General features: G+C 40.9%; 3 protein-coding genes and 1 long non-coding RNA gene across 4 annotated transcripts in view; 2 read left to right on the top strand and 2 right to left on the bottom strand.

The window, feature by feature from the left end:
- Positions 1-1,144: 1,144 nt before the first annotated feature.
- Positions 1,145-2,247, top strand: LOC129764526 (essential MCU regulator, mitochondrial). The gene has a single exon (XM_055763700.1). The coding sequence runs from the start codon at positions 1,272-1,274 to the stop codon at positions 1,545-1,547; it is 276 nt and encodes a 91-aa protein (XP_055619675.1). The 5' UTR covers positions 1,145-1,271; the 3' UTR covers positions 1,548-2,247.
- Positions 1,790-14,940, bottom strand: LOC129764525 (protein flightless-1). The gene is made up of 6 exons (XM_055763699.1): positions 14,617-14,940; positions 13,956-14,305; positions 11,098-13,896; positions 10,885-11,035; positions 2,523-2,801; positions 1,790-2,460 (listed from the first exon to the last, which is right to left on the bottom strand). Exons 1-6 carry the CDS (start codon positions 14,677-14,679, stop codon positions 2,326-2,328), a joined length of 3,777 nt encoding a protein of 1,258 aa, XP_055619674.1. The 5' UTR covers positions 14,680-14,940; the 3' UTR covers positions 1,790-2,325.
- Positions 14,941-17,847: 2,907 nt separating this feature from the next.
- Positions 17,848-24,434, top strand: part of LOC129765081 (SH3 domain-binding protein 5 homolog) — an 85,470-nt gene continuing 78,883 nt past the window's right edge. Inside the window, exon 1 of the mRNA XM_055764936.1 lies at positions 17,848-18,647. Within this exon, the coding sequence (XP_055620911.1) occupies positions 18,588-18,647 (60 nt within the window). The 5' untranslated portion in view covers positions 17,848-18,587. The remainder of the gene's footprint in view (positions 18,648-24,434) is intronic.
- The window catches only part of LOC129765082 (uncharacterized), a 49,939-nt gene continuing 47,839 nt past the window's right edge, over positions 22,335-24,434 (bottom strand). Inside the window, exons 2-3 of the long non-coding RNA XR_008741354.1 lie at positions 23,226-23,996; positions 22,335-23,151 (exon numbers count right to left, since the gene is read on the bottom strand). This is a non-coding gene — a long non-coding RNA (uncharacterized LOC129765082). The remainder of the gene's footprint in view (positions 23,152-23,225; positions 23,997-24,434) is intronic.

Here is a 24,434-nt window from a genome sequence, read left to right as displayed (position 1 = left end):
ATTATAAGTCTGCAGTGTGCGGAGGCTCTTAAGGGAATCCGATCTTGGATATCCTGATATCGTCGGCAGTGGGAGCGGCTTCCGATGGCTCACTGAACTGATGCTATAGTGGAATGTGCCAATGTGTCGTACTGCTCCCATTTGCAGAAAGCATCACGTTCGAAAGACTTCTAAAAAATATACACATATAATAAATTTTTTCAACATATTTCTGCTTCGAAAAAAATACTCGAATTCTTTGACTTCTTGTATTGACATATCTTGCGCGTCAATTCTGTCCTCTTTTTTTGACACTCTCGATTCCAGTTTGTCATGGAAAAGTCCAATTCCGCTCGAGCCAAGCTCGAATTTTGCCTCCATATAACCTTCATTATCCACTTGCTTAGGGCATCCGCACCAATGCGTTGTTACGGACATTTTGACCACCCTCATCATAACGCAGCAACCCCACTGGTGGTTGCGGTTCAGGTGTGGGAAATAGTAATCGGCCTCTCGGTGAATAGTGAGTTAACAACTTTGGCAACGCGATAGCAACTGAGCCAAGTGTTGCTATTTTCAACAAACGTCAAACATCTGTTGTGGGTTTCATTCGTCTTGTGTTCGTTTTTTGTGATTTTGCTCTGAAATATTATTTTGGAAGTGTATGTATTACATTTATCTACCAAAAAATGAACGCGACGAAAAGAGAATTAACTGACACTTGTCATTTCTTCTAGTAAAACCAATCGTATTTAGCAACCTGCGGTGCGAAAAAGAAGTGATACTATAGCAACCGCGATAGCAACGACGGGTGCGCAAATCGATGAGTTAATAAATTGGCAATGGCTAAAACTCGAGACTAAAAACCTTGAATAGAAACGCATTGGTGCGGATGCCCTTAGCCACTATAAGACTATATAACCGGACCGAGTTGTAAACAACAATAATGGATAGAACCAAAATGTCAGTAAACCGCAGCAATATTGGGTACACCGGCAATATGAGGGATTTGACGTTTTAGTCATACCCCTGGGATGAACAGCTCATGAGCGAATGACAGATCTCTAGTACAATCAAGTAAAGACGACCGTTGCGGAGCCCCTCGGTCAATATCTATCTCCGACACCTTGCAAAGTTTTGGCTGGAAACCCTCAATACTGTCATCATCTGATGCATAAAGTCTTCAGTCATCAGACAGAATTTTTCTCCGTGTTTTGCTTCCCAGGTTGTCATAAGTGATCTCGCCATAAATAGATTGCAAAAGTCCAGAAGTTTGCTGAATCCCTTCAAATATGGTGCTATCGAGCGTGATTCGAGCAACCGGTCTGTTCTGCATTACCAGGGCCAGAACGGGCGCGCAGGAGATCCGCCAGGCACGCAGAAAATATACCTACCGAAGTGGTGCCCTTAAACCCATGCCCGACATCACCCCCTTCGGGCTGTTCGGAGTGATATTTACTGTGATTCCTGGATTGCTCATCGGGGCCGCTATCAGCAAGAATATAGCCAACTTCCTGGAGGAGAACGATCTGTTCGTACCATCGGATGATGACGATGACGATGATTAAACTAAGGGCGAGGAATTGCTCACATGTGTTTAGCTTCTCTGGATTTTTCTGCCCTAGTTGGCGATTGGATCGATATTTTTAGATGTGGCTTGTACGTATGATTTTTATCAATTTGTTAACTCCTTTTTTTTAGGTGAATTACATTAAAATACTCTGCTAGTCGTCCGGAAGACGAGTACTAGGGGTCGAACGATCGAAAGAGGGATATTTCTCAGGAACAAATCCTTCCGGACATTAAATTCAAATCAGCAAACTTTCACGTACTTTTGTGCTTAAATGTTTTATTTATTTGTTCTGTACTACAGTGTATATATATTTTACTTATTGAGAGCGGATCAAAAATTGACACCTTCAAATCAATAATTTCAACATAGAATAAAAAAAAGTGTTAAAAAATAATTACATGTTAGTGCCCATCGTTATCCCATCCTTAAATTTATTTACAAATTACGAGTTCGTATCTTTATAAATATGGTTTGTATAGTACGAAAGCTAAAAACCGACCGATTCAAAGTAAATATTACAACATCGAGTAACGCGTATTGAATAGATTTGTTACAGCAATTGCAAATAAAAGAAGACATTAATTTAACACTATCAATAGTTTAGCCAATTGTAACGATGGAATTGTTCCGGATGGGAAACCGATTTAACGATAGTGTTTGCAACCTAATAAACCATAACGAATAAAATCGAAAGAAATAAGTACAATTTGGCTTACTGTAAACTTCACATGCCTTGGGGGAACTGCAACTGGGGGGCAAGGGATTGTTCTTTTTTACTCTGGGGGTCGTTTGTGCGCACTCCAGCCGTGGAAGCACTTGGTGAATCGTTTCGATTCTTTGTTTTTCAGCGTGAGGAACAGTTTTCTCGGTCGTTCCGGTTGTTTTATGCGCATGTGTTGAATGTAAACCTAGAAAGTAGAATAAAATATAAGGACTAAGAAAATTATTTGCGAATATCATTAGCCATTACCTGTGCGGATTTATAAGCCAGCTTGATCTCGACCTCGCTGCACCGAGAGCCGAGCCAGAGGAACACCTGCTCTCCGTTGTCCAGAATCATAATGTCGTCATCGGCCAGATCATCCTGACAGAAGTCTGAGCACTTTTCGGCCACTGTAAAGTAGCCCTTCTCATTGGAACAGCGGAACAGCCGGGTGTAGTTCATGTAGTCGGCATCGGTATCGTATGGTTTGCGACCACCCAGGGCCACCCAGAAGAAATTCTCCGGTTCTTCGCCTTCATGAAGTATCTGCAAATGTAGGGGAATGTTTATTAATGTTGTTCAAATACACGCACGGCCTGATGATAGAGTGATGAGACTAATTTGGTGGAAACTTTCATCTTAATTATTACACTACAATAAAGGAGCTTCCATTGACACATCTATTGGAGTTTTCCTCTGCACTTCACACTGGATTCCTCCGCTACCCTGATTTCTCACGCCGTCCGGACATTTCGGCAGCCATCCTCTACTTGTTGGGATACTGTAGTTGAAGAAGGCCGACGATTTACATGGTAGTAATCATTATCTGATCTCCATAGTACTCAGTGCTCCGCCGCCCAAAACCACCTAAATATTTAAATGAATCTACGATAAAGATTTCTTATGCTAAATAGTACGCCTCGAATGTATTCGAATTCTTATTTTCATTTCCAAAAAAAGCAAATAAACTGAAAAATAGACAATTCAAAATCAAACTCATTTTCTTTATATTGCGTATGTAGTTCATAGAAGACAAGAGCAAAAAAAACTCTAGATTAAAGGGCCAATAATTCCTAATTGACCCTTTTTCAAATCTAGAGCCCGGTATACTATTTATCACCGTGATCACCGTAATGTTTGACGATGTTTTTTAACGGTCGCTCCCCAACGAACCACTTCGTCGTGCGAGTTATTGTAGGCAAATATTCTCTTGCCATTTTGCTCAGAACCGATCCAGTATATGCTGGTTGGTGTCCATTCAGGATGCTTTACTCCATTAAAACTGAGCAGAATAAAATTGTTGGGTGTATCAGCTTCCTGTTTCGGCAACTCCAACGGCATTTTGTTTAAAGGTCTTGAGTTTATAATCGACTCAGCTTCAGAAAGAACTGCCTGGAAAGACGTCAACGGGAGGTATTCGAGACTGATTAACTGTACTCATCACTAACTTGATATATCACCACGCCCCACCCATGTGCGGGGATGCCGGCTGGAAGTACTCAAAATCGGAGTGGTCAACGACTCCGTAAGTTGAGCCACACGCGCATAAGCAATGCAAGATACATTCGATTTCCCACTAGAAGCGCGCACTGAACAATGCAAAAATCATTCGATTTCCCACCAACGGAAATACTCATCAGCAATTTGGGACTTTCCAAGGAGTAATACAACGTAAGGACTCCATAATCACTGGATCAAGTAACGCTAAACATCCGATCGACAACCACACCATTATTCTAGTGCCCGGCTGGACAACAATGTTTGGAAGCGATAAGGTCGAGAACACAATATCGATGCACGATGTGGCATCATATTCAATGGACGGGGCGGCGTTCGTCGTGGCGATCATTCTCGCCATCATAATGTTTCATTGGTGGAGGAGCACCAAGCGGTTGCAACAATTGGAAGGGGCACAGGAGCGGAGGAGCCGTCTTGACAATGCGAGCACCTACGCCAGCGCTTGGTCCAATGCTCAAAACATTTATTTCATTCGACTTGTGATTTTTCCATTATCTCATCTCGGGTGCTGAAACGTTTTTTGGTTTTTTGAGTCGTTCGAGAAGAAAATAAAAGTCGCAAGGAGCCAAATCAGGATAATCCGGTGATTGTTGAATGGCATTCGTTTCGTTTGAAGCCAAATGTACACGAATAACGATTGATTTTGTAAATTTTGTAAATTATGCAAAATCGAGGCACACACAATAGCAGATGTACTCAATACAGCGTAACAACTAGAAATGTAAAACTATCACACTTCAAATTTTATAGAATGTCAATGACAGATGTGCTAACTTACAAAAAAAAAAAAAGAAAAATTGAAACGGATGACTGAGAACGCCACACGGTGGTGATTCCGGGAACTTTTTGATCAAGGTAGTATGTGTAATATTTTTATGGGATCCCCTCACCCTTCCAGATGAGGGTGGTAGGGGGGAGGGGCTTGTGTTGCTGAAACCATCATATAAATATTTCATGTGTCCCGAAAATCATCACTTTTCAATCGACCACTGCGTGTTGTCATCGAAGCCAATCAAGAAGAAAAAGCAGCATCGGCCGAACAGCAAACAACAAACCACAAGTTGTAGAAGAAGAAATAAAAATGCGCATAAGAGTTTACATTTTCCGCCATCTTTGATTTCTGTATACATTCCCAAAGAGTAACAGCCTTTCTCAAGACTTCTGATCCAGCGAAACAACTTACGACCACCGAAGAGACCACTCAATTGAAAAAATTCAAATGGACTGTGTTCGAGCATCCTCCTTACTCCCCAGACCTAGCCCCTAGCGACTATTACTTATTCCCGGTGTGATGAAACAGGCGTTCGGTGGTCAACGATTCGATAACGCTGAAGAAATTCGTGACGCAGTTACATCGTACTTCGAAAAGTTGGACGCTACGCACTTCGCGCTCGGAATAGAAAAACTCGTGCCGCTCTATGAAAAATGCCTCGAACGTTACGGCGATTATGTAGAAAAATAGAAAATAAAACGTAGATTACGAAAATCACATTGTTTTTTGTCCTAACTTTATTTTTCCGCGATTTCTGAGGCACCGAAACTTATTTTTTGAACGACCCTCGTATTTAATTAAATAAATCTATTGAAAATTATTTAAAATTTCCACAACTGATATTCACTCAGTACTACGCTGACAATAATCCTGTTGAATCCAACCATATCTTACGTCTGACATTAAGTCGAAATATTGGTAGTAGTCCCAGTTCTAGAAAAGAACGCTTCAGCTGGACCTGCTGTCATCATCCATTTCGTCACAATTTCCGCTGTCAGCCCAGTAAATATGATGGTGTAAATATAACTTGTGACCACTTATTTTGTAATGACTAAACTTACAAAACTGCTTCTCCTAGGTTTACGACTACTAATTTGACAATCTTGAAAGGGATCCAATGTTTATGAAATTTGTCAAGTGGTTTTTGGAGGGATTGAAATAAAAGTTCACTGAAAAACAAATTTGCAATTTTTTCTCTACGATTAAAAAGATGTGAAAGATCCAAAAGCTAAGATCGATTTTCGTGATTTTGTGTAATAGAATGAATCGATCCGAAAAATCGGAAATCGGAGAGGAAAAGATAGATCTTCTAAATGTCGATCCAAGATCGCTAAATCCTGTTCATTATCACTGATTCGACATCCTCGAAAGCTATCCAAATGTTGACATTATGCTTATAAAATTTGTCAGGTGGTTAGATTAAAATCGATGTACACTGAAACTGATCGATCTTCACGATTATTTTCGGGTACAATGAATCGATTCAAAAAATCTAAAATCGAAATGGAAAAGATCGATCTTTTGAAAATCGACCCAAGATCGCCCGATCCTACTCTACACCTCAGTGATGGGGAAAATGTGTTGCAGTCGCTGCAGATAAAGAGGAGGATATTCTTTCAGCTCGCTTTGGTTTTATCTGGCACTAAATCTCCTCAACAGGACGCTCAAAAGAAACGGCCACGGCTATGAAATAATTATGGCGTCGGCGCCCATGAAGAAGTGATCCATACCTTTTACGTGGACGATCTCAGGACCTACGCTGATTCACGTCAGCGTCTAGGTATAGCTGTTCTGGTTGTCGAAGACATAAGCAGGAACATCTACATGGAGTTCGGCCTCGACAAGTGCCGCTGTGTCCGTCTGCCTAAAGGGCAGCTTACCGAATCCGGAGCTTACGAGTCTATGACGGCGAGTTGATAAGAGACATGGTTTGTGGCGATTCCTATAAATATCTTGTATTCCGATCATGGCCCGAAATCTTCGAAGGGTAAAAATGAGGACCGACTCTATTCTACGCAGCTTCGCTTCGACTAGAACTGCCGGCAACAAAAAGTGACTTGACTAGCGTTGACTAGCGAGGATGACTGGTGAACTAGTCCAGTCAGTGGTTATTTTAACTGACTCGACTAATGAATACAAATCTGCCTCTTCATTCAACTGACTTCATTCCACACTTCCATTTCCTCCTGACACTAATTCATCCCCGCGTACGCAATATTATTTTTACGTCCATATAAAGAGGAACGAAAAAATGATTTCTGATGCAAAAAAGAAATTAACCCATCAATGGACGGTTATTGTTTACCCATATTTTCTACGTGTGAGTAATTTTCGTGTATGATACAAAAGAATCTAGCTCTCCTGTAGCGTATGTCAAACCACGTTGAACTCAAACATCGATGCATGCACATGTACATGGGAGAGAGAGAAAGAGAGGAACGAATTCGTTTTGGGGAAAGTCACTTCAAAATGCAATGAGGACAATTTGACTGGGAAGAATGAAATGATATAGTCGAGTCGGTAGAGGGAGATAGCGACTAAACGCCCGACTGACTATTCAGTCGTTTTGGCGGAGAAACTGCGTGAAGAAGCCAAAAGTCATTACTAACTGATTATGGATATAGTCAGTCAATTAGTCAGCTGACTATCCTCAGTTGACTATGACTATGCAGAGCCCTGATTCCGATAGCTCACCGGGACTCACCACTCCTAAATGCAAGAATCGAGTGAACTGTGTCCTAAGGACTTTCCTCAACGCGGGGAATAAGGTATGCGCGATCAACACATTCGTGGTTTCCCTACTGACTTTCGGTTTGGAGCAGTCAAGTGGAGCAAGACTGACCTTGAGATGAGGATGAGGAAAGCATTCAAAGAAGCCGGAATGCACCATCCTCAATCGGCACTGAAGAGAGTATCACTACCACGCAAAGGAGGGGGATTAGGGATCGTCGATATATCTGCACTGTGTGTTGCCCAGGTACGACAACTGCGCGAGTACTTCGCAGAACGCGTCAACCCAACGAAGAAGGGAGGTCCCAAGAATTGTTCCAGTCGTTCTCTCTGGAACTGTAATTGTCCCGAAGACACTTCTGGAAGCGCTGAAGGTGTTGATCATGGAGATGGAATTGGTCAGCTTTCCTAACGTTTTTGATGGTAAATAAAACAATAAACATTCGATCCAAATACTCGCCGAATGTTTGGACCGAGTGCATTGAATCGAGCATTCACTTCACCGTGTAGCAGCACATTCGTCACAACATTTGTCGATTCATCGAGCCAAATGTTTGAGTCCAACATTCGAGTGAAACGTTGGACGAATCGTGTAGCGCCCGCATTAGATTGGTTTGTTTACAGGTTGTAGGCAATGAGGTACATATAGAGGTAGAGCAGTAGGCGAAGTATATCTGTATTGGCAAGCAAAATATCGTAATTATTTGTATTCAATATGAAATGTATATGGAAGAAACAAAACAATGTTCAAAGTACTCACAGTTGCATGATAATTTGAGCCAAAATTCTCATGAAATCATTCAACTGGTTGTTCTTTAACAGATGGCAATTATATCGTGGCTTATTTCGATTATTCATGTGGTAAAAAGGTCCAGAGAGCAGTCGTATGCTTAGTTCTCGAAAGGAGTAACATTTCCGGTGAAATTTTGATTAATTGGCGATTATTATCTCATAACATACACACCGACTTTGAGAGCCTTCGAAACATCAACTTCATAACGGTAAAATAATGAAACTTCGTTTGTTTCTGTGAACGTGGGGAAGTGAAAATGGCACATGGAAATATCACTTTTATCCGTCTTTTTCGACGTGATTTCACAAATATTCACTCCACGCTATCACATTAGCCTCATATTCAGCGGGAGCTCTATAAAAATGTACGTTTTTAATTGATAAATTACTTCCTGAAAATTGCATTTTTACATGGATGCGGTGAGCAATAAAAGATAAACACAACGACTGACGTCACTATTTGCTAAATAGTTATGGCAGCGCATGCTATGTCGCTCGAAACTCGACCATCTTCATTACCTTTTTTCCAGGACATTGGGTTGTAGGTAAAAGGAGCTATGAAATTGATTCGTAAAATACATTTTTTCCAAATTTTCAATTTACTGCCCAATATCAGTATAATTGCTACGGCAATTTCAATACTCGCATCGTCACCCAATTTCCAAACGTTTTTGATGGTAGAGGGTGTGTCACATCAAATTGCATCACGGAAAAAACGCTGTAGAAATTCGCCCAGTAGACTGATCCTTTTGAAAATTTTAGACAGTAAAATAAAAACTATTAAACAACTTTTGGCATTTTCTTTTTATTCATACTTCGAGCCCAAGCCCGTATGCTAGAACCTTCCTCTTTACCCCGTCCATAAGGTTCTGTACAACGTCAGGTTGTAGTTTTTTTTGAACAGAAATCCATTTTCTCTTGAAGCCCGCCTCCGATTTGACAACTTTTGGGTTCTTCCGGAGGGCCTGCTTCATAATCGCCCAATATTTCTCTATTGGGCGAAGCTCCGGCGCGTTGGGCGGGTTCATTTCCTTTGGCACGAAGGTGACCTTGTTGGCTTCGTACCACTCCAACACGTCCTTTGAATAGTGGCACGAAGCGAGATCCGGCCAGAAGATGGTCGGGCCCTCGTGCTGCTTCAATAGTGGTAGTAAGCGCTTCTGTAGGCACTCCTTAAGGTAAACCTGCCCGTTTACCGTGCCTGTCATCACGAAGGGGGCGCTCCGCTTTCCGCAAGAGCAGATCGCTTGCCACACCATGTACTTTTTGGCAAACTTGGATAGTTTCTACTTGCGAATCTCCTCCGGAACGCTGAATTTGTCCTCTGCGGAGAAGAACAACAGGCCCGGCAGCTGACGAAAGTACGCTTTGACGTAGGTTTCGTCGTCCATTACCAAGCAATGCGGCTTCGTCAGCATTTCGGTGTACAGCTTCCGGGCTCGCGTCTTCCCCACCATGTTTTGCCTTTCGTCGCGGTTAGGAGCCTTCTGAACCTTGTATGTACGCAGGCCCTCCCGCTGCTTGGTCCGCTGGACGAATGAACTTGACAAATTCAGCTTATTGGCGACATCCCAGACCGAACTTCTCGGATCACGTCTAAACTGCTTAACTACGCGCTTGTGATCTTTTTCACTGACGGAGCATCCATTTTGCCGTTCTTCACCTTCCGGTCGATGGTTAGGTTCTCGAAGTATCGTTTTAGTACTCTGCTGACCGTGGATTGGACGATTCCCAGCATCTTACCGATGTCCCGATGTAATAACTCCGGATTCTCGAAATGAGTGCACAGGATTAATTCACGACGCTCTTTTTCGTTCGACGACATTTTTCCAAATTTACGAAAAATTGACAGTGAAGCATGGCCAACGTGATCTATACACTCTTATCTGATTATAAGCGAAAGCTGAAGATATAATTCCTAAAAATTAAATTTCTACAGCGTTTTTTCCGTGATGCAATTTGATGTGACACACCCTTTAAATAAAAACAATAAACATTCGATCCAAGTATTTGTCGATTGTTTGGAACGAATGCATTGGATCGAACATTCACTTGACCGTGTAGCAAGACATTCGTCAGAACATTTGTCGATTCATTGAGTCAAATGTTTGAGCCCAACATTCGAGTCAAACGTTGGACGAATCGTGTAGCGCCGACATAATACAAATATTTCGCAGTCCACGAAATGTCCACGTGGACAACAAAGGAGGGACATTTCTATAATTGAATTCATACGTAAACAGTCTACCACGCTAGTATGTCATTGACTTATCAACTATCCCATAATTACAACAGGTACAGTAAATGTCCATGGAGGGGAATATCAATACCTTTGAGTGAAGCTGTAGTATCAATACCTTTGAGTGAAACTGAGATATTGATAAGTTCTGCATCGCAAAATGTTGGGCTTGATAGGTTCTAAAAGTCGTACGAAGACAGTTTTGATGTAGAATTTGAAATATAAAAGTTAAAGCAAAAAAACCGCTTTTTCATGGTCACCCTAATGCAACCTAGGAAAAAAGACGCTATATCGGTTATTTCAAGAGATAGATTGGAATTAGAGGCGAATGAACTGCAAAGTTTAAAGCCTCTTAAAAACAAAGAAAGAAAGAAAGATAGATTGGAGATTACATATACAGAATCAGAACTTTAGAGCCATCCCAAACCCCATCCCAAAATGATTTTCTAACAGAACCAAAGCCAAAATAACACAGAAGTAGTTAACCGATTGAACGACAATATAATCTTCTGTTGTGTTTGTTGAAAAGAGCGAAATAAAAACGGCATATGATTAAACTCTAAGAGATCAATGTTTACCTGTAAGCTAACCCATGGACTATTGAATGTGTCCTCGGCGATCTCCTGTATCAGCCGAGATTCTTCAGCACTCGTTTTGGATCCAATCCATACGTACACGATTCCCGACTCGGAATCGTCATCCGTTTCGAATGGTACAAATAGAATGTAACTAGAATAAAAAATTATCTTATTGCTTACTGTTTTCAACACGACTACCAGTTGAAATCTCACCAGAATGCCGAATTTAACAGCGTGGCGTCCGTTTTCACCTGTATCAGTCGCGTACAGAGAGCGCTCCCGTTCGATCGCAGATGGTAAAACTCCACCGGTTGCTTGCCCTGGGGAGTTTTCAGCTTCTCCTTCCTGCGACCAGTTTTGATTGTAAACTTGCCCTTAAAGTGGGACATGAATTTTAGGTTCTCCTGCTGCTGGTGAATTCTAACCACCTCCAGCTCCTCGCCAAACATCGACTTGAACTTCTTCTGCAGCGTGAACGTGAACGTGAGCCATCCCATGTTACCGGCTTCCCTACCCTGCCAGAAATAAACCACACATTGTATTTCCTCTGCCGGTGGGGCCGGGGTTTTTGTTAATTTGTTCGCAGCGTTATCAACGGTGTCACCTTCCTCCTCGTCTTCATCGTCATCCACCGGAAGACAGTAGCGACACAGGAATACGTAGCATTCTCCAGTGTAGAATATACCCAGCTCCTCTTCGGGCAGTCGCACAAATTTCTTCCCCTCCAGAACGAACGATTCCATCACGTCCAAATCATAATTCCAGTCATCCGCTAGTTGCTGGGCCTCGATGAGTGTCATCGGGGGTTGTCGAGGCATAAAGAGTGCCGCTAAGTCTGCCTTCGTTTCTTGCTTTTTCGCCCATCCGGTGAGATCAGCGCCGGTTCGGGCTACAGATTGTGCGGTGCGAGTGAAATCTACCGCAATGATTTCATCCCAGCCGGTGAACTTGGACTTGAACACCTGCGTTTCCGTACCCTCCTGAACCCGCGTGATGAGAGCGTACTCGGGTCGTTCAATCATGTTGAACAGTTCTTGGGACAGTTTGATGGCGGCTGCACGCACCAACCTGGTTGATTTCTTGCCGAACCACACGAAAAGATCCAGATAGCAGTCCAGGATGTAGACGTTTTTGCTGTTCAAAATTGTGTAGTGCTGGTTCTTGCCAGGATGTTCCACCTGTGGTAATTCCAGATAGCCCATTCCGAGCTGAATCTGGTAAAGACGTGGCGGAATCGGACTGAACTCGGGATCCACGTGGGGGCTAGGTTTTTCTCCAGGGCCTTGACCATCAGGAAAACCGAGAGCTTTCCAGAATTCAACGCCCTCGCTCGATTGGTACTCTTGGAATATTTCCGCTTTGTTTTTGCGCTCATTTTTGTTCATTTTTTCCGCAATAAGACGAGCTTTGGATTTGAGGGTGTTTTTAGATTTCGACCCGTACCACATGAATATTTGAAGGCCTGTATCGAGCAGGAAAACATATCCGGGGTCGAGTGACTCGGACGTTACCTCCACGGGCTCCAAGTGAATATTGGCCCCAGCATCATGTATTCTGTAGAGCCTCACAATATAAACCAAGTTTTCGATGGTGTAGAAGCCTGTTGGGGTTCTACCTCCCTCGATGTACGTAACTTCGGTGTCAAACAGTGCCAAGAACTCATCCGACTCGTCCGCTTGTTCCTCCCGGATCGTCCTACACCTTGCTCCCAAGTAGTTCCGCAAATTGACCGCATGAATCGCAGCACAAGCCCGCTTATCCAACGTCGCTTTCGTTCCAATCCAGAAGTATATCTCCCAGCTCAACTGACCCGCATCGTCGTGAACCGTTTTCAGCACGATATAGCAATCACCCTCGTAGAACTTCCCGTGTGCCGCTTCTTCAATTTTATTTGGCAGGAAGTTCTCGATTTCCCAAACTGTGAGTCCCACATACTGTCCGTCTTCTTCTTCGAAAATCTCCGAATAATCAACGGGGGGCTTCTCCAGGGTTTCATCCCAGCGCTTGGGTTTCAAATTCTCGACCTTTTCCTCGTCGCAACCGAGGGCGTTTTTCTCCTTGGCGATATCCTGCATACCTTTCAGTATCTTAGCCGAGTCCTGGTCAGCCGAATCGTTTCTTGCGCCACGTCTCAACCGAAGCTTTCGCGCTATCGGATCCTTACTACTGTTCGCAGTCTGAGCCTGGGTTGGAACATTCGCTCCCGCAAGCCTTAGCTGGGTTTGGAGTGAGAAATCTATGTTGTAAAATGCCAGACCGTCCCCGCGTTGGACCTCAACCGGTTTAGGGGGCATCACCAGATCCGGATTGTTTCGCAGATCCAATTGCTCCATATCGGTGAGAAGATGGATCGCTTCCGGCAGGGTTATCAGTTTGTTGGAGCTAAGATTTAGCTTTTTTAGGGAGCCACACCGACACAGTCCTTCCGGGACCATTTCCAGTTGATTGTTGGAAGCGGAAAATACCTCTAGTGCCCCTAGCTTCCCAATGCTCGACGGTATACCTTCGAAATTGAGCTGATTGTCGTTCACATACAGACGTCGGAGACTCTGCAGTTTGCAAAGGGTCGAGGGCAATAGCACAAGTTGATTCCGGGAAAGGTTGAGAGTCTCCAGTTTGGCGAGGTTCTCAATGAGTGGCGATATTTCTTGGATGACATTATCGTTCAGATTGAGTCGTTTCAAGTTTGCCAAATTATAGAGGGCATCGGGAATTTTTGATAGCGCGTTTTGTGAGAGATCTAGCTCTTGAAGGTTGGAAAGGCTATCCAGCGATGTTGGAAAATTGGTAAGCGTTCGCTGAGTGTTGCGCATTTGAAGACACACGAGGTTCTGTAACGATGGCAGCTGTCGTAGTTGGAACAGCTCTAGCGGATTATCGTTCAGGATGAGTGTTTGCAGGTTCGATAGACGCCTTGTTTGGGGCGGGAGCGTTTCCAACTTATTATTGGAGAGGTCTAGAAACAGCAGATCGGTAAGGTTGATGAAAAGCGAAGGAGGAATGCTCTCAATTCTGAAAAAAAAACATACTATCAATGAAAAGTATTTATAAACATTCAATCCAAAGCCTACTGATTATTGCTCAGATTCAGAACTAATAAACTTTTGGCTTTCTCCAGCCCTTCTGGCACTTCCTTCAGTTTATTGTGCGACAAGTCAAGTGTGGTGAGTTCATCCAAATCGAACAGCTCGTTCGGAATACCGGAACTTTTGATGTTATTCCGCCGCATATTGAGTGATCGTAAGCAGTTCAAATCCGTCAGCTCGCCATACAACTTCTCCAACTGGTTGTTTTTCATCGACAAGTGCTCCAGCTTCAGCAGCTTTCCCATCTCCTCGGGAATCTCCTTGATTCCCGTCCGATCCAGCTTGAGCCACTGAACGCCGGACATATGCTTGATATTTTTGGGGAACTTTCCATCCTGAAAGCAACAAAATGCATTCGACCTTGAACTCAGTCCTACCGCTTCCGAGCGATTGCAAAACTGCATAACATTGATCAGGAAGTTTTTTTTTATTTAATGACACACTTGAAGGAATTTCTTTTGTTTTTTTCTGCCTTGTTGCGTTACTGTGAACCGCCGTTGGTGACAGACAAAAATAGAACCTTTCGGGAAAGTGTGTCACCGCGTATAGCGGCGCCTGATCATTATGTTCAAAAATGTTGGTCCTACCTCACGATGGGTAGCACCTGGCGCCTTTTTTCACGCATCAATTGAAACCATATACTTACTCGGAAATCATTGTGGGTAAAATCAATCCCGCGAACAAAAGGTAAAACACCTGTGGTGCTCATCTTTAGAGATATCTTTTTCCGACTACAGATTTGTTGTTGTTGTTGTTGTTGTTGCAGCTACTACACCCACTGTTTTGTGTTGATTTCTTGTGATTGACACCCACTTCCAGCAGGATCCACTTCCTTACTGTGCAAACAAATCCCGTGTACAATCCAAGACACTGCTAATTTGTGAAATGATTTGGTGAAAAGTGAAAATGATGAAGAAATAACTTGCACCATGGGAGGACGAAAAAAGACCGTGCCTCCATTAGTTCTTCACCGAACTGAATGACAAATTATGGAATGACAGCACAAGTACTCGGTGAACGTGCTCCAAATTGGTTCGCTCAATTACACCGTCAATGCAGGCCAATACATTAAATTGGCGATCTAACGTACAAATCTACACCTAGGCGGCGCTGCGGTGAAAGTGATGATGGTTTTAAATTTTTCCATGTGAGCTTATGGAAGGTTTGTAGTTCTTTCCATAAATTACAATGTTATAATCATAAAAGATTATTTGATTGCGATGAGTTTGTAAGAAATTTTATTCTGCGCAATTTTATATATAACATGTTATTTATTTACCTCTTTCAGTAGTGAAAACTATAAAAATGTTGAAAATGGTTGAATTAAAGAAGGAAATTCGAGAGCACAATCAAACACAAGTAGAAAAATGCACGATTCCTGCATGTGAGAACTACCTTGGAAAGCCCGGAAGTAAAATATACGTGATTTGTTTTTTTGAGTTTTAGGTTACATTAGCATCATTTTCTTAGTTCAAAAACAAAATCCAGATGTCTCACCGATCGTTTACGTTTTGCGTTAGATCGCCAATTTGTGCTATACATTTTTTGAGAAATATTGTGCGTTCATTCCCTAACTGGACACGATGGCTCAAAATAGTCGCGCTTGAAAAGGTCGTAAAAATGGTCGCGTTTGCTTTTGACAGATAAATATGTTAAGAGTCGAAAATATTGTTATAATCTGTGCTAATTATTTCGCGAGTATTTTATTAAAAATCCACAATCAACGCATCTTAAATTTGTGAAATTTTACATGCGCATGGAATTATTTGAAGAGCCTTGGAGAGGAGAGCTTTGCAGATACACCAAGTAGATATCGGAAGATATTTTAGGCTGTTTTCAATGGAATCTTCATCAACTCTTGTTTCTTGATGAAGTTGCCTTCGCAAATAGAGAGATCATGTACAAGCAAGATTACGAAACTACAGGATAAAAGTCAATATTTAGAGGAGAATTTTGCCTGAAACCAAGCATTTCATATCTCTGATTCATAGGGCAAGGGTTGAAAGTTTTGTAACAGAGAGTACATTGATGCCACAATGATTTTTCGATTGCTGTTGTAAAATGACTTTTTTCAATAACAAAGTACGATCATAGCTTAACTTTAAACACATTTTCAGTGCGGGTGATGGACGGTGCTCGCTTGATATATGAATATCGTACAATTGAAGTTTGGATTAATTAAGAGATGTTTGAAAAATAGCTTTAAAGAGAGTGATAACACGCCGCTATAAAGTGCTGTTCAAGCAGTACTTATCAAATTTACCTCATATACTTCTGGCGGTAAATTCAAACCATTGGTAATATATTAACCTATTGTGGTCGTATGTCTGCTCTCAGCAACCACAGCATGAAATCATTCTAAATACTTTTTCCAACCATATGTAATAGTTCACATTTTTTCTGAATGAATTTTTATGTCTAGTGAACTTGTTCACAAATTATTACTCAATTTCATTAATAATAAATAACGGTACTCGGTGTTAACAAAAAAATTTAGCGTGGAAAGAGATGAGGATCTCATTCACGGGATGTGGATGAACATACAAAGCACTCATAACAAGGAAGCCAATTCGTTAACACAAAATATCGGTAGATAATGAAATACTCTGGTTGATATTTTATTCCACTTGTAGATCATGAAGCGTAGCTTGAGGTTGGTTTTCTTCCGAGAATGGCATAGTTTGCAACATGTGGGAGTATCCGTCCGGCGGAGCATCCGTCAATACTTTTGAACACACACTTCCCGGTTGCGCAAGGACGTAATTCGCCCAATTTTCCAACGAAGTGTGTAGCGCAATGTGGTGCGAGTGCATTGCTCTCAACTGTTCGATGCAGTCGAAAATTTCCTGAGTGGCTGGCGTTCCTGTTTTGTCTATTTGTTTGGAGTGCAATAAATTCTTGCCCATTTTTTCCCATAATGTATGTGATGTAATCACAACGGAATGTTTGAAGATGTGGCCTTCAATCTCATTTCCACTCCATTACGACAGCAACTTGTTGTTCATTCGCGTGTAATGTGTGCTTTTCGTATTCCAGTGTTTAAAAAAATGTATTTCACAATATCGGTCACATCATCATTTTATTCAACATGTTTAACGACTTTACGAATAACAAAATCCTTACAAATTTCGGTACTTTCGTATTAGCGTCACCGGAACCGTAATTCGATAGACAGCAATTTTATTTTTCGCACTGGCACTCAGTTTTTTATTTGTATCATTGTTGCCATGTTGTTTGCACTGTTTTGTTATTTGCTAATGCTACAAAAATCTGTATTAGGGATTTCGATTTGTCTGGCTGAGCAGAGCAGTTGTATGGATGAATCGATATTATTTCGACCGTGGATCGATCTCCATCGCTGATGATTGTTGCGTGGACGTAGCTATTCACAAAGATGGTCAATGAGGGCCCTGAGTTTTGAACTCACAATCGATCGCTTACTAAGCGAACGCGCAAACAATGTGGCTACGAAGGCCCCCACTTTTTCTCTCAACAAATTTTTATTTTCGTTCGATGAGTTCGGTTGTGAAGGTATTTATAGATATATCGTCTGGCAACCAGCGGTTTGCATTTGATTTCCGTATTCGTGAACGAAAGAGCTTTCCCGCAAAAGAGACAGCGTCCACGCCCGCATCGCATCGCTTTCACTATGTCCTCGCTCTAAGTTTTTTATTTTTTGAATAGTTTGATATTGAATCTCTCAATTAAGCTCTTTTCTAGATTTTAAGTCCTGGCCATCAAGCCCCAAAATATTTTGGTGTGAAAAAGTATTACGCACAAATATTCTCCTAACCCTAAACGGTTTAATACATTGCGGTGTAATCGGTTACCACCAACAGTCCAATAAGATTTTGTTTCTGTCTGCCTTCACATTACTCATCTGGCTGTCACTCGTTTGCTTACTTTCGACCGTGACGGATGTCTGCGCGTAATCATTACCTCCCGGGAATAGTGGAAATCCTTCATTATTTTGCGCGACTAAAAATTGAATTCTGACCTCCGCGTAGTCACCCTTCCACCGATAAGCACGAAATAACCGGGCCCCGTTTCGTGATTTCGTCGGATTCGTGGCGCGTGTGAGATTTGTGTACAGTTAATGGATGTTTTCTCCAGAACGAAAAATATTCCTCCCGAGGTAGATAGATTCAGTGTAGGAAGTGGGTCCAGCAGCAGCAGCAGAGTGTCATCCGTCAATATAGTGGAAAAATAGAGATCAATACGGATTGTGGTTCTTTCTGCTGTCATCCAAAATTTGTTAGATGTGTACTTGCTACACTCCGGGGCTACCACGCGAAGTTAAAATGTTAAGAGAAGCGATCGAAGAATTTCGTCAATCCAAGCTAATTAATGGTCGTTGTTGATTTGTTGAAAATGCTCCTAAAATAAGGAATAGAATCATGGTTCCGGTGCTGGAATTGCTGAAGGAAAATCTGTGGCAAAAAATGGAATGAAAAGGAAACGAGATTCATAATGGAAATTGTGCATTAAATTTGAATAATCCAACTGAAAAATCCCTTCCGAAATTAAATTGTATTTGCTATCATTTCGGTACGCTTGAGTAGAATCTAGAAAAGCAGAAAAGTTTGTATAATCGTGTCTTGCCATAGTCGGATTAAAATGGAATCTTCAAGAGATACTGAAGCAGATGAAAACACCGAATTAGACCCACGAATCCAGGTAATTAGTGTTATATTAAATCACAATCACCAGTTCAATGTCTCAAATACTGTTTATATATAATATGATATACACAAGAAAATTAATCCACAACATGAATATACAACGTAATTAGTTGTCGGAATTTATAATTAACCCGCATCATTGGTGCCCCGATGTCAACAGCATTGACTGGTGGTCTTCGCTGTGGGAGAGACGAGTCGTTGTGTGTTTTCATCCGGTGGTACAAAGCGCTTTTTCTCATTCTTCTTCAGAAAACTTGTTTTGATGGGATCTCCCCAGTTCGTTAAGCGATATGACGATGAAGCAAAGATTGTAAAAAAAAACTGGTTTCATCTGTACAGATGAACTAGTATCGTGCGGTTGAAGAAACCATCCCTTCGTTTCCCGTCACACACTGAATATGGTGTGCAGTGCATAGAGAAGAAATAAATCTACGCCAACAATAACGAATCTTCATCTAGTGAGAATCGCCGATGGTTTGTGGGTTGGTCGAGGATTGGTGTCATTCTCAGCTCAACAGGCAGAGTGGCATGAAAGGGCGGACAGTGGCTGCAGCAGAAGATCCAATGTGACTTTTTCCCATGCTTGCATATATCTTTTTCATTGCTTCCATCTCTTAATTGTTGTGGTTGGCACGGTTTGGAGGCAACTGTGACTATACACTTTCCTGGAACTATAATTCTTGATGGTGCGTCTGAGAACCGGTTCGGTTGTCGTTTCATACAAGCAAATACCACCGGGAGGAAAGGTAGGCATCTCACACAAAAGGTTCGATGTTTACCTGGGTTATGCTATTTTTCTGTTTGCGTTTCTATTTTCGACCGGTTGTAACAGGTCAAAAGTTTTTCTTGTTCACCGAGAAGCGAACAAGTTTGTTGATTTTGTTTAGGGTTTTGAAGAGTGTGGAATGAAGAAACTTTGTTTTGATTATGTGATCATTATGCAAACTTTGGAAATGGGAATATTAATAATTTTGTTATCACACAAGAGATCTTCCCTAATTTTTAAATATAAGATATGCGGAGAAATTTTAAATTTTGTTAATACTGTTGATACGTTGTTGAGCTTGATTCAAATAGAATCCGGAATCACAAAACCAGTTGTATTTCGGGATCGGTTAAAGGTATAAAAAATGCTTTTGTATCAAAATACAGATAGTTTATTGTTCTTTTCAAAAAAAAAAAAAACGAAACAAATATTCCGTTACAGTTTTAATGATTTTTCGTACTTTTCTTCGATACCCTCCATCAAAAGTTTGGGCTCACTATTGGTCAAACTCGGGGACCATTTTATTCCACAATCTCGATGTTTTTTTTATCTGTATTATAGTGACTTTCAAACTCATTTGGCTGGTTCGTCACTTTTACTTCCATTTATGGAAGAATATCAGGAGTGAAAATTAAACTCGTGACCTTTAGCGTGAGAGGCATGGATGTTACCACTACGCCGGATAGCCTCCACATCTCGATGTCTGTGGCATCTCGAGTCATTTGTGCTTCAATTCCCGCAACTTTTCTGAACCAAACGGACTAATGAGAATTTTTTACTGTCGAAAGTTACAGGTTTTCCAAACAATGTGCTGTCAAAAGAATTCAGATACGCCTACTACGACTGCTGCTATAGATTAAACAGTGATTCTATCTGAATTAAGCCTTATTCTACATTCACAGGTTATTCAATTTCGATAGTTAAGTATAATTTTGTATTAAAATATATTAAATATATTGTAACCCGCGACGTCGGGGAAGCGGTATCGTGAGGACATACACAGACAAAATAAATATTTGGCACAGAGAAATTTCCCTGATATTCTGTGATTTTCCAGTAATTTTAAAAATAATTCAAGATTTAGACTAGTAGTCAAACTCTCTACTTGTACATTTCGTTTGCTTGAGTACTGTTCAAAGTTATATTGAAGCAAACGCTAGTACAAAATGAGTCATTTTCATTCTGATTCGGATCGATTTCATGAAACTGTTACGATTTTACCTTTTGTGCGTTTTCCAAAAATTCCTTTTTTTTTCGCTTCGTCTTCTCGTAGCCGTTCCATTAACTTTGATTCATATGATGCAAAAGCTTTTTTCTTCCGACTTTTCTTGTCTTCTAGGTAAAGAGAATGAGAATTTCTAATTCGCTGAATAACCTTCCAAAGTGAAGCACAGCATCATAAACTTGTCGCATAGCACAACCGTTTTCTCCCACATCTATCTACACCCAAACTAGCGTTGGCAGAAAACATGTCATCTTTGACAGAAAAGATGCCATTTCCTGTACATGAGAGTCAAATGCGCAAATAATGAGCTATTTTAAAAGCTTAAAAATGGTTTGTATGTATGCGAGCAGATATCTCTTTCTGTTTTCTTTTCTCTTTTCATTTGGGATTGTGCAAAAAAAAGTCCTTACGACGTCAAACCAAGGCTGGCTGGAATGCAAAGTTACTTTACACGACAACGCTATCCATATAGCTGCCAGCGCTATTGTAAAGGAGCGTGATAATATTACACCTCATCATAAAATGAAGTTGGAAAGTGTTTTCTAAGAGGATATAGAAGAACATGAACGAGAATATATCTTTCTCAGTCTGGGCCGTGTATTTAGCAAACTATACGAAAAGCTTTCATTTAAATGTGTCTCCTGTTTCGCTCCCTCATATTGGCTCTAGCATATATATTATACAAATGATATACATGTATTGGGGAGTAGAACATATTATGTTATCTTTCAGCTCATTTAATGTAATAAATCGGGATGCCAGAACATGTGCTAAAAATTAACTTTGGTTGTATATTAGAGTGCCAATGAAAATGTCCAACTCGAATTTTCAAAGCGAACTTGAAAGGAGTAAAGGAAATCGGGGTTCAAAGGAAAAATTGATGCCAAATGTCTTAAAATCGCATGAAACGTCGAGATTCAATGTTATCTCGAAAAAAAAAATCGTCAAAAATCGACTTTTCAGACAAAAACGACCAAGTGCCGAAAAGTAATTTTTTGATAACAATTTTTTTTCAGTTAACAGTAAATCTCGACGTTTCATACAATTCTAAGACATTTGGCATTGGCACCCTAAACCATACGTTTTGCTTGCCCCAAGATGTTGAGTTTTAACAAAAAAAAATTCGAGATGACAGTAGATCTCGACGTTTCATGAATTTTTTTTTCGAAGACCCCGATTTCCTTTCTCCCACCTTGGGTTCGGTTTTAAAAAAACTCAAACTTTGACCGCTGTGCGACACTAGTAAATAAAGTCCGATTGAGCTGATATTTTGCACAGGGTAGTTTTTCGTGGGAATCAACATTTTTTTATCAAGTTCGCTTTGAAAATTCGAGGGTCACTTTTTTCCCATACATCCATTGGCACTCTGATGGTTATCGATGGTTCGCTTTCTGGTTGGCAGTAGCGTGCGATGTAGAAATGCGTTGTTCCTGGGTAAACATTAATGTGTTTACACGTGTTGGAACGAGCTAATTATCAATTTGCTGCTGTAAACGTGCAGAACATTTAAGATCAGAGTTCGATGGTGCATATCGGTCCCATTCAGAAGCTAACAATAAAGTGAACGGAGGAAGGCAAACCTTCGGTAATTCGGTAAGCTTATTGTGGATATCCATGGGTCGAATATCTAGACTGTAACGAATTAGTCACTCTGTGCGCAAACGGTAACCAAGCGCTTAATAATTTGGTGCATCGGATTTCTTATATTGACGTTTGTCATAAGCTGGCAAAGGTTTGTTATGTTTATATACTTTAACCAACCTGTAATCATAGGTGAGTTGATTGATGTTTTATCTTATCACGATTCGAACTTGGAGTGGTTTCTGCCGCTGTTGTCGTCATACTTCATACGGTGACTCACAGGCATTAGAACTCGTATTGTGAATTCCGTGAGCGGGTAGCGACAACGAGGTATTCCTTTCAGTATCGCTAGACCAGTAGACATTGTTGTTGCTTGGATTTCTCATCGTTGCAAATTTTCGTAGGAACGTTCAATTTCAACTGGAAGTAATGGATTCATCCTTTGTGTTGATTGGAATGATCGGCGAGTTTATTGCAGTCTGTGAGCAGCTGTATACATTGAACACTGGCACCGCCAGGATGTGGAACACCTTCCCACAGTATGTCTACTATAGGATATTGCTTCTGACGTGGAAAAAGGACTGTCTGTTGGAGAAATATCGCTGCTCTTGTGAAGGCTTTAGAAGGGTTAGTGTGTGTGTATGTGTGTACATAGCGATATGTATCTTTCTGTGCGGTAGACATGGTACCGTAAACACTATGCTTTCATACATTTGTCTGTTGCCTGGAGCGTTAATAGTCTGATGAGAGGTTTCTCAGTGATGCACATGTTGGTGATAATACAGTGATGGCGAAACTGACTGTGATGGCGGAAACACTATTCAATATGGGAACGGAGACATAATCGGAATTTATCTGTGTTAGTCATTCCGAAAGTTTTTTGCGGGAACTGGTGTTTTCCAGATGGCGAAGAAAATAAATACACCACTAAAAAAAAATAAACAAAACTTCATTTCTGTACATATCAATAGTAAAGTTACCTTTTACGTTACAAAACTCACTTTCAATATTTCGTGGCATATCCTCTGTTTCGTAGAACCATATTCTTTGTGGAACGCTTGCCACCAGTTTTTTACAAGTAGAACTTGGAATAGCATACCACGCTGCATGTACGACGTTCCGTAAGTCTGTTTTATTCTTCGGAAGATGTTTTGCAACCTCGACCTTCACAATCTTCCATAGATTTTCTATAAGGTTTAAATCCGAAGACTGTGCTGGCCAATCCAACAGTTTTATATTTTCGTTTGCAAACCATCTTCGAGTTTTCAATGTTGTGTTTTCGGAAACATCACGTTACGTAAAATATCCACATAGTCTAGCGACTGTTATCAAATTGGTCCTACACCAGTATCAGAAAAGCAGCCCCAAATCATTCTGTGGCCACCTCTAAAATTTACTGTTTTCTTGGTGTATTATGGATTGAGGGCAGAATTAATGGGTCTTCTTACTAGCTGTTGGGCATCAGGACCAATAAGGTTAAATTCCGACTCATCTGACCATAACACAGTGTGCCATTTAGATGCACCCTAGTCTAAGTACGTTTTCGTCGTTTTCGTACGTGTCGTTTTAGAAGTAGAGGAGGTACTTTCCTTGGTACCTTGACGTTAAATTGTGCCTCAATCAAACGATCTTTAGCGTCCGAGTACTAGTATTCAGTTGCCCACTGGTTTTTGTAGAAAAACTGTTTATTTTCACTTCTCGAATGAGCTCATCCTCTCGTGCAGTTGTCGCTCGCTTTCATCCTCTGGTTCCGGCTTAAGTGATGGTTCCAACTGTAATTTTCAAAAAATCAGGAAGAATGAAAAGAAAAATCAGGAAAAAAATCATGATAGCTCATATCGGATTGTCCGGAAAGTTCGTGTTGGTTTTTTGGAAAACAAAAACTTAATTTTTCTAGACTTACATTTATTCAATTTTATTTCACATTCTACATTTTGATTATTTTGTTCTACAATCTCTCGTCACCTTTCACGTAGTCTTTAAACTCTATCCTGCTAGAGCATGTTTGTTTACTCGTCGAAAACTGTTCAATGTATGTTTGTGCTGGTCATATAGTGGAAGTTTTTGCCAATGAGAGAATTTTGTAAAATTTTTTTGATCGTTTATATTTTTTTTCACTACAGTGAATTGCAGAGAAATCAATATTGAATTCTTTGAATTCATCGACGATACTTCACTAACCAAATAAGGAAAGAATATCAGCAGTGGAT

The sequence above is a fragment of the Toxorhynchites rutilus genome, chromosome 2 (genome assembly GCF_029784135.1).
Source record: "Toxorhynchites rutilus septentrionalis strain SRP chromosome 2, ASM2978413v1, whole genome shotgun sequence".
Taxonomy (NCBI): domain Eukaryota; kingdom Metazoa; phylum Arthropoda; class Insecta; order Diptera; family Culicidae; genus Toxorhynchites; species Toxorhynchites rutilus.
The sequence above is the reverse complement of the archived record's forward strand: the minus strand, read 5'-3'. Positions and strand labels throughout refer to the sequence as shown.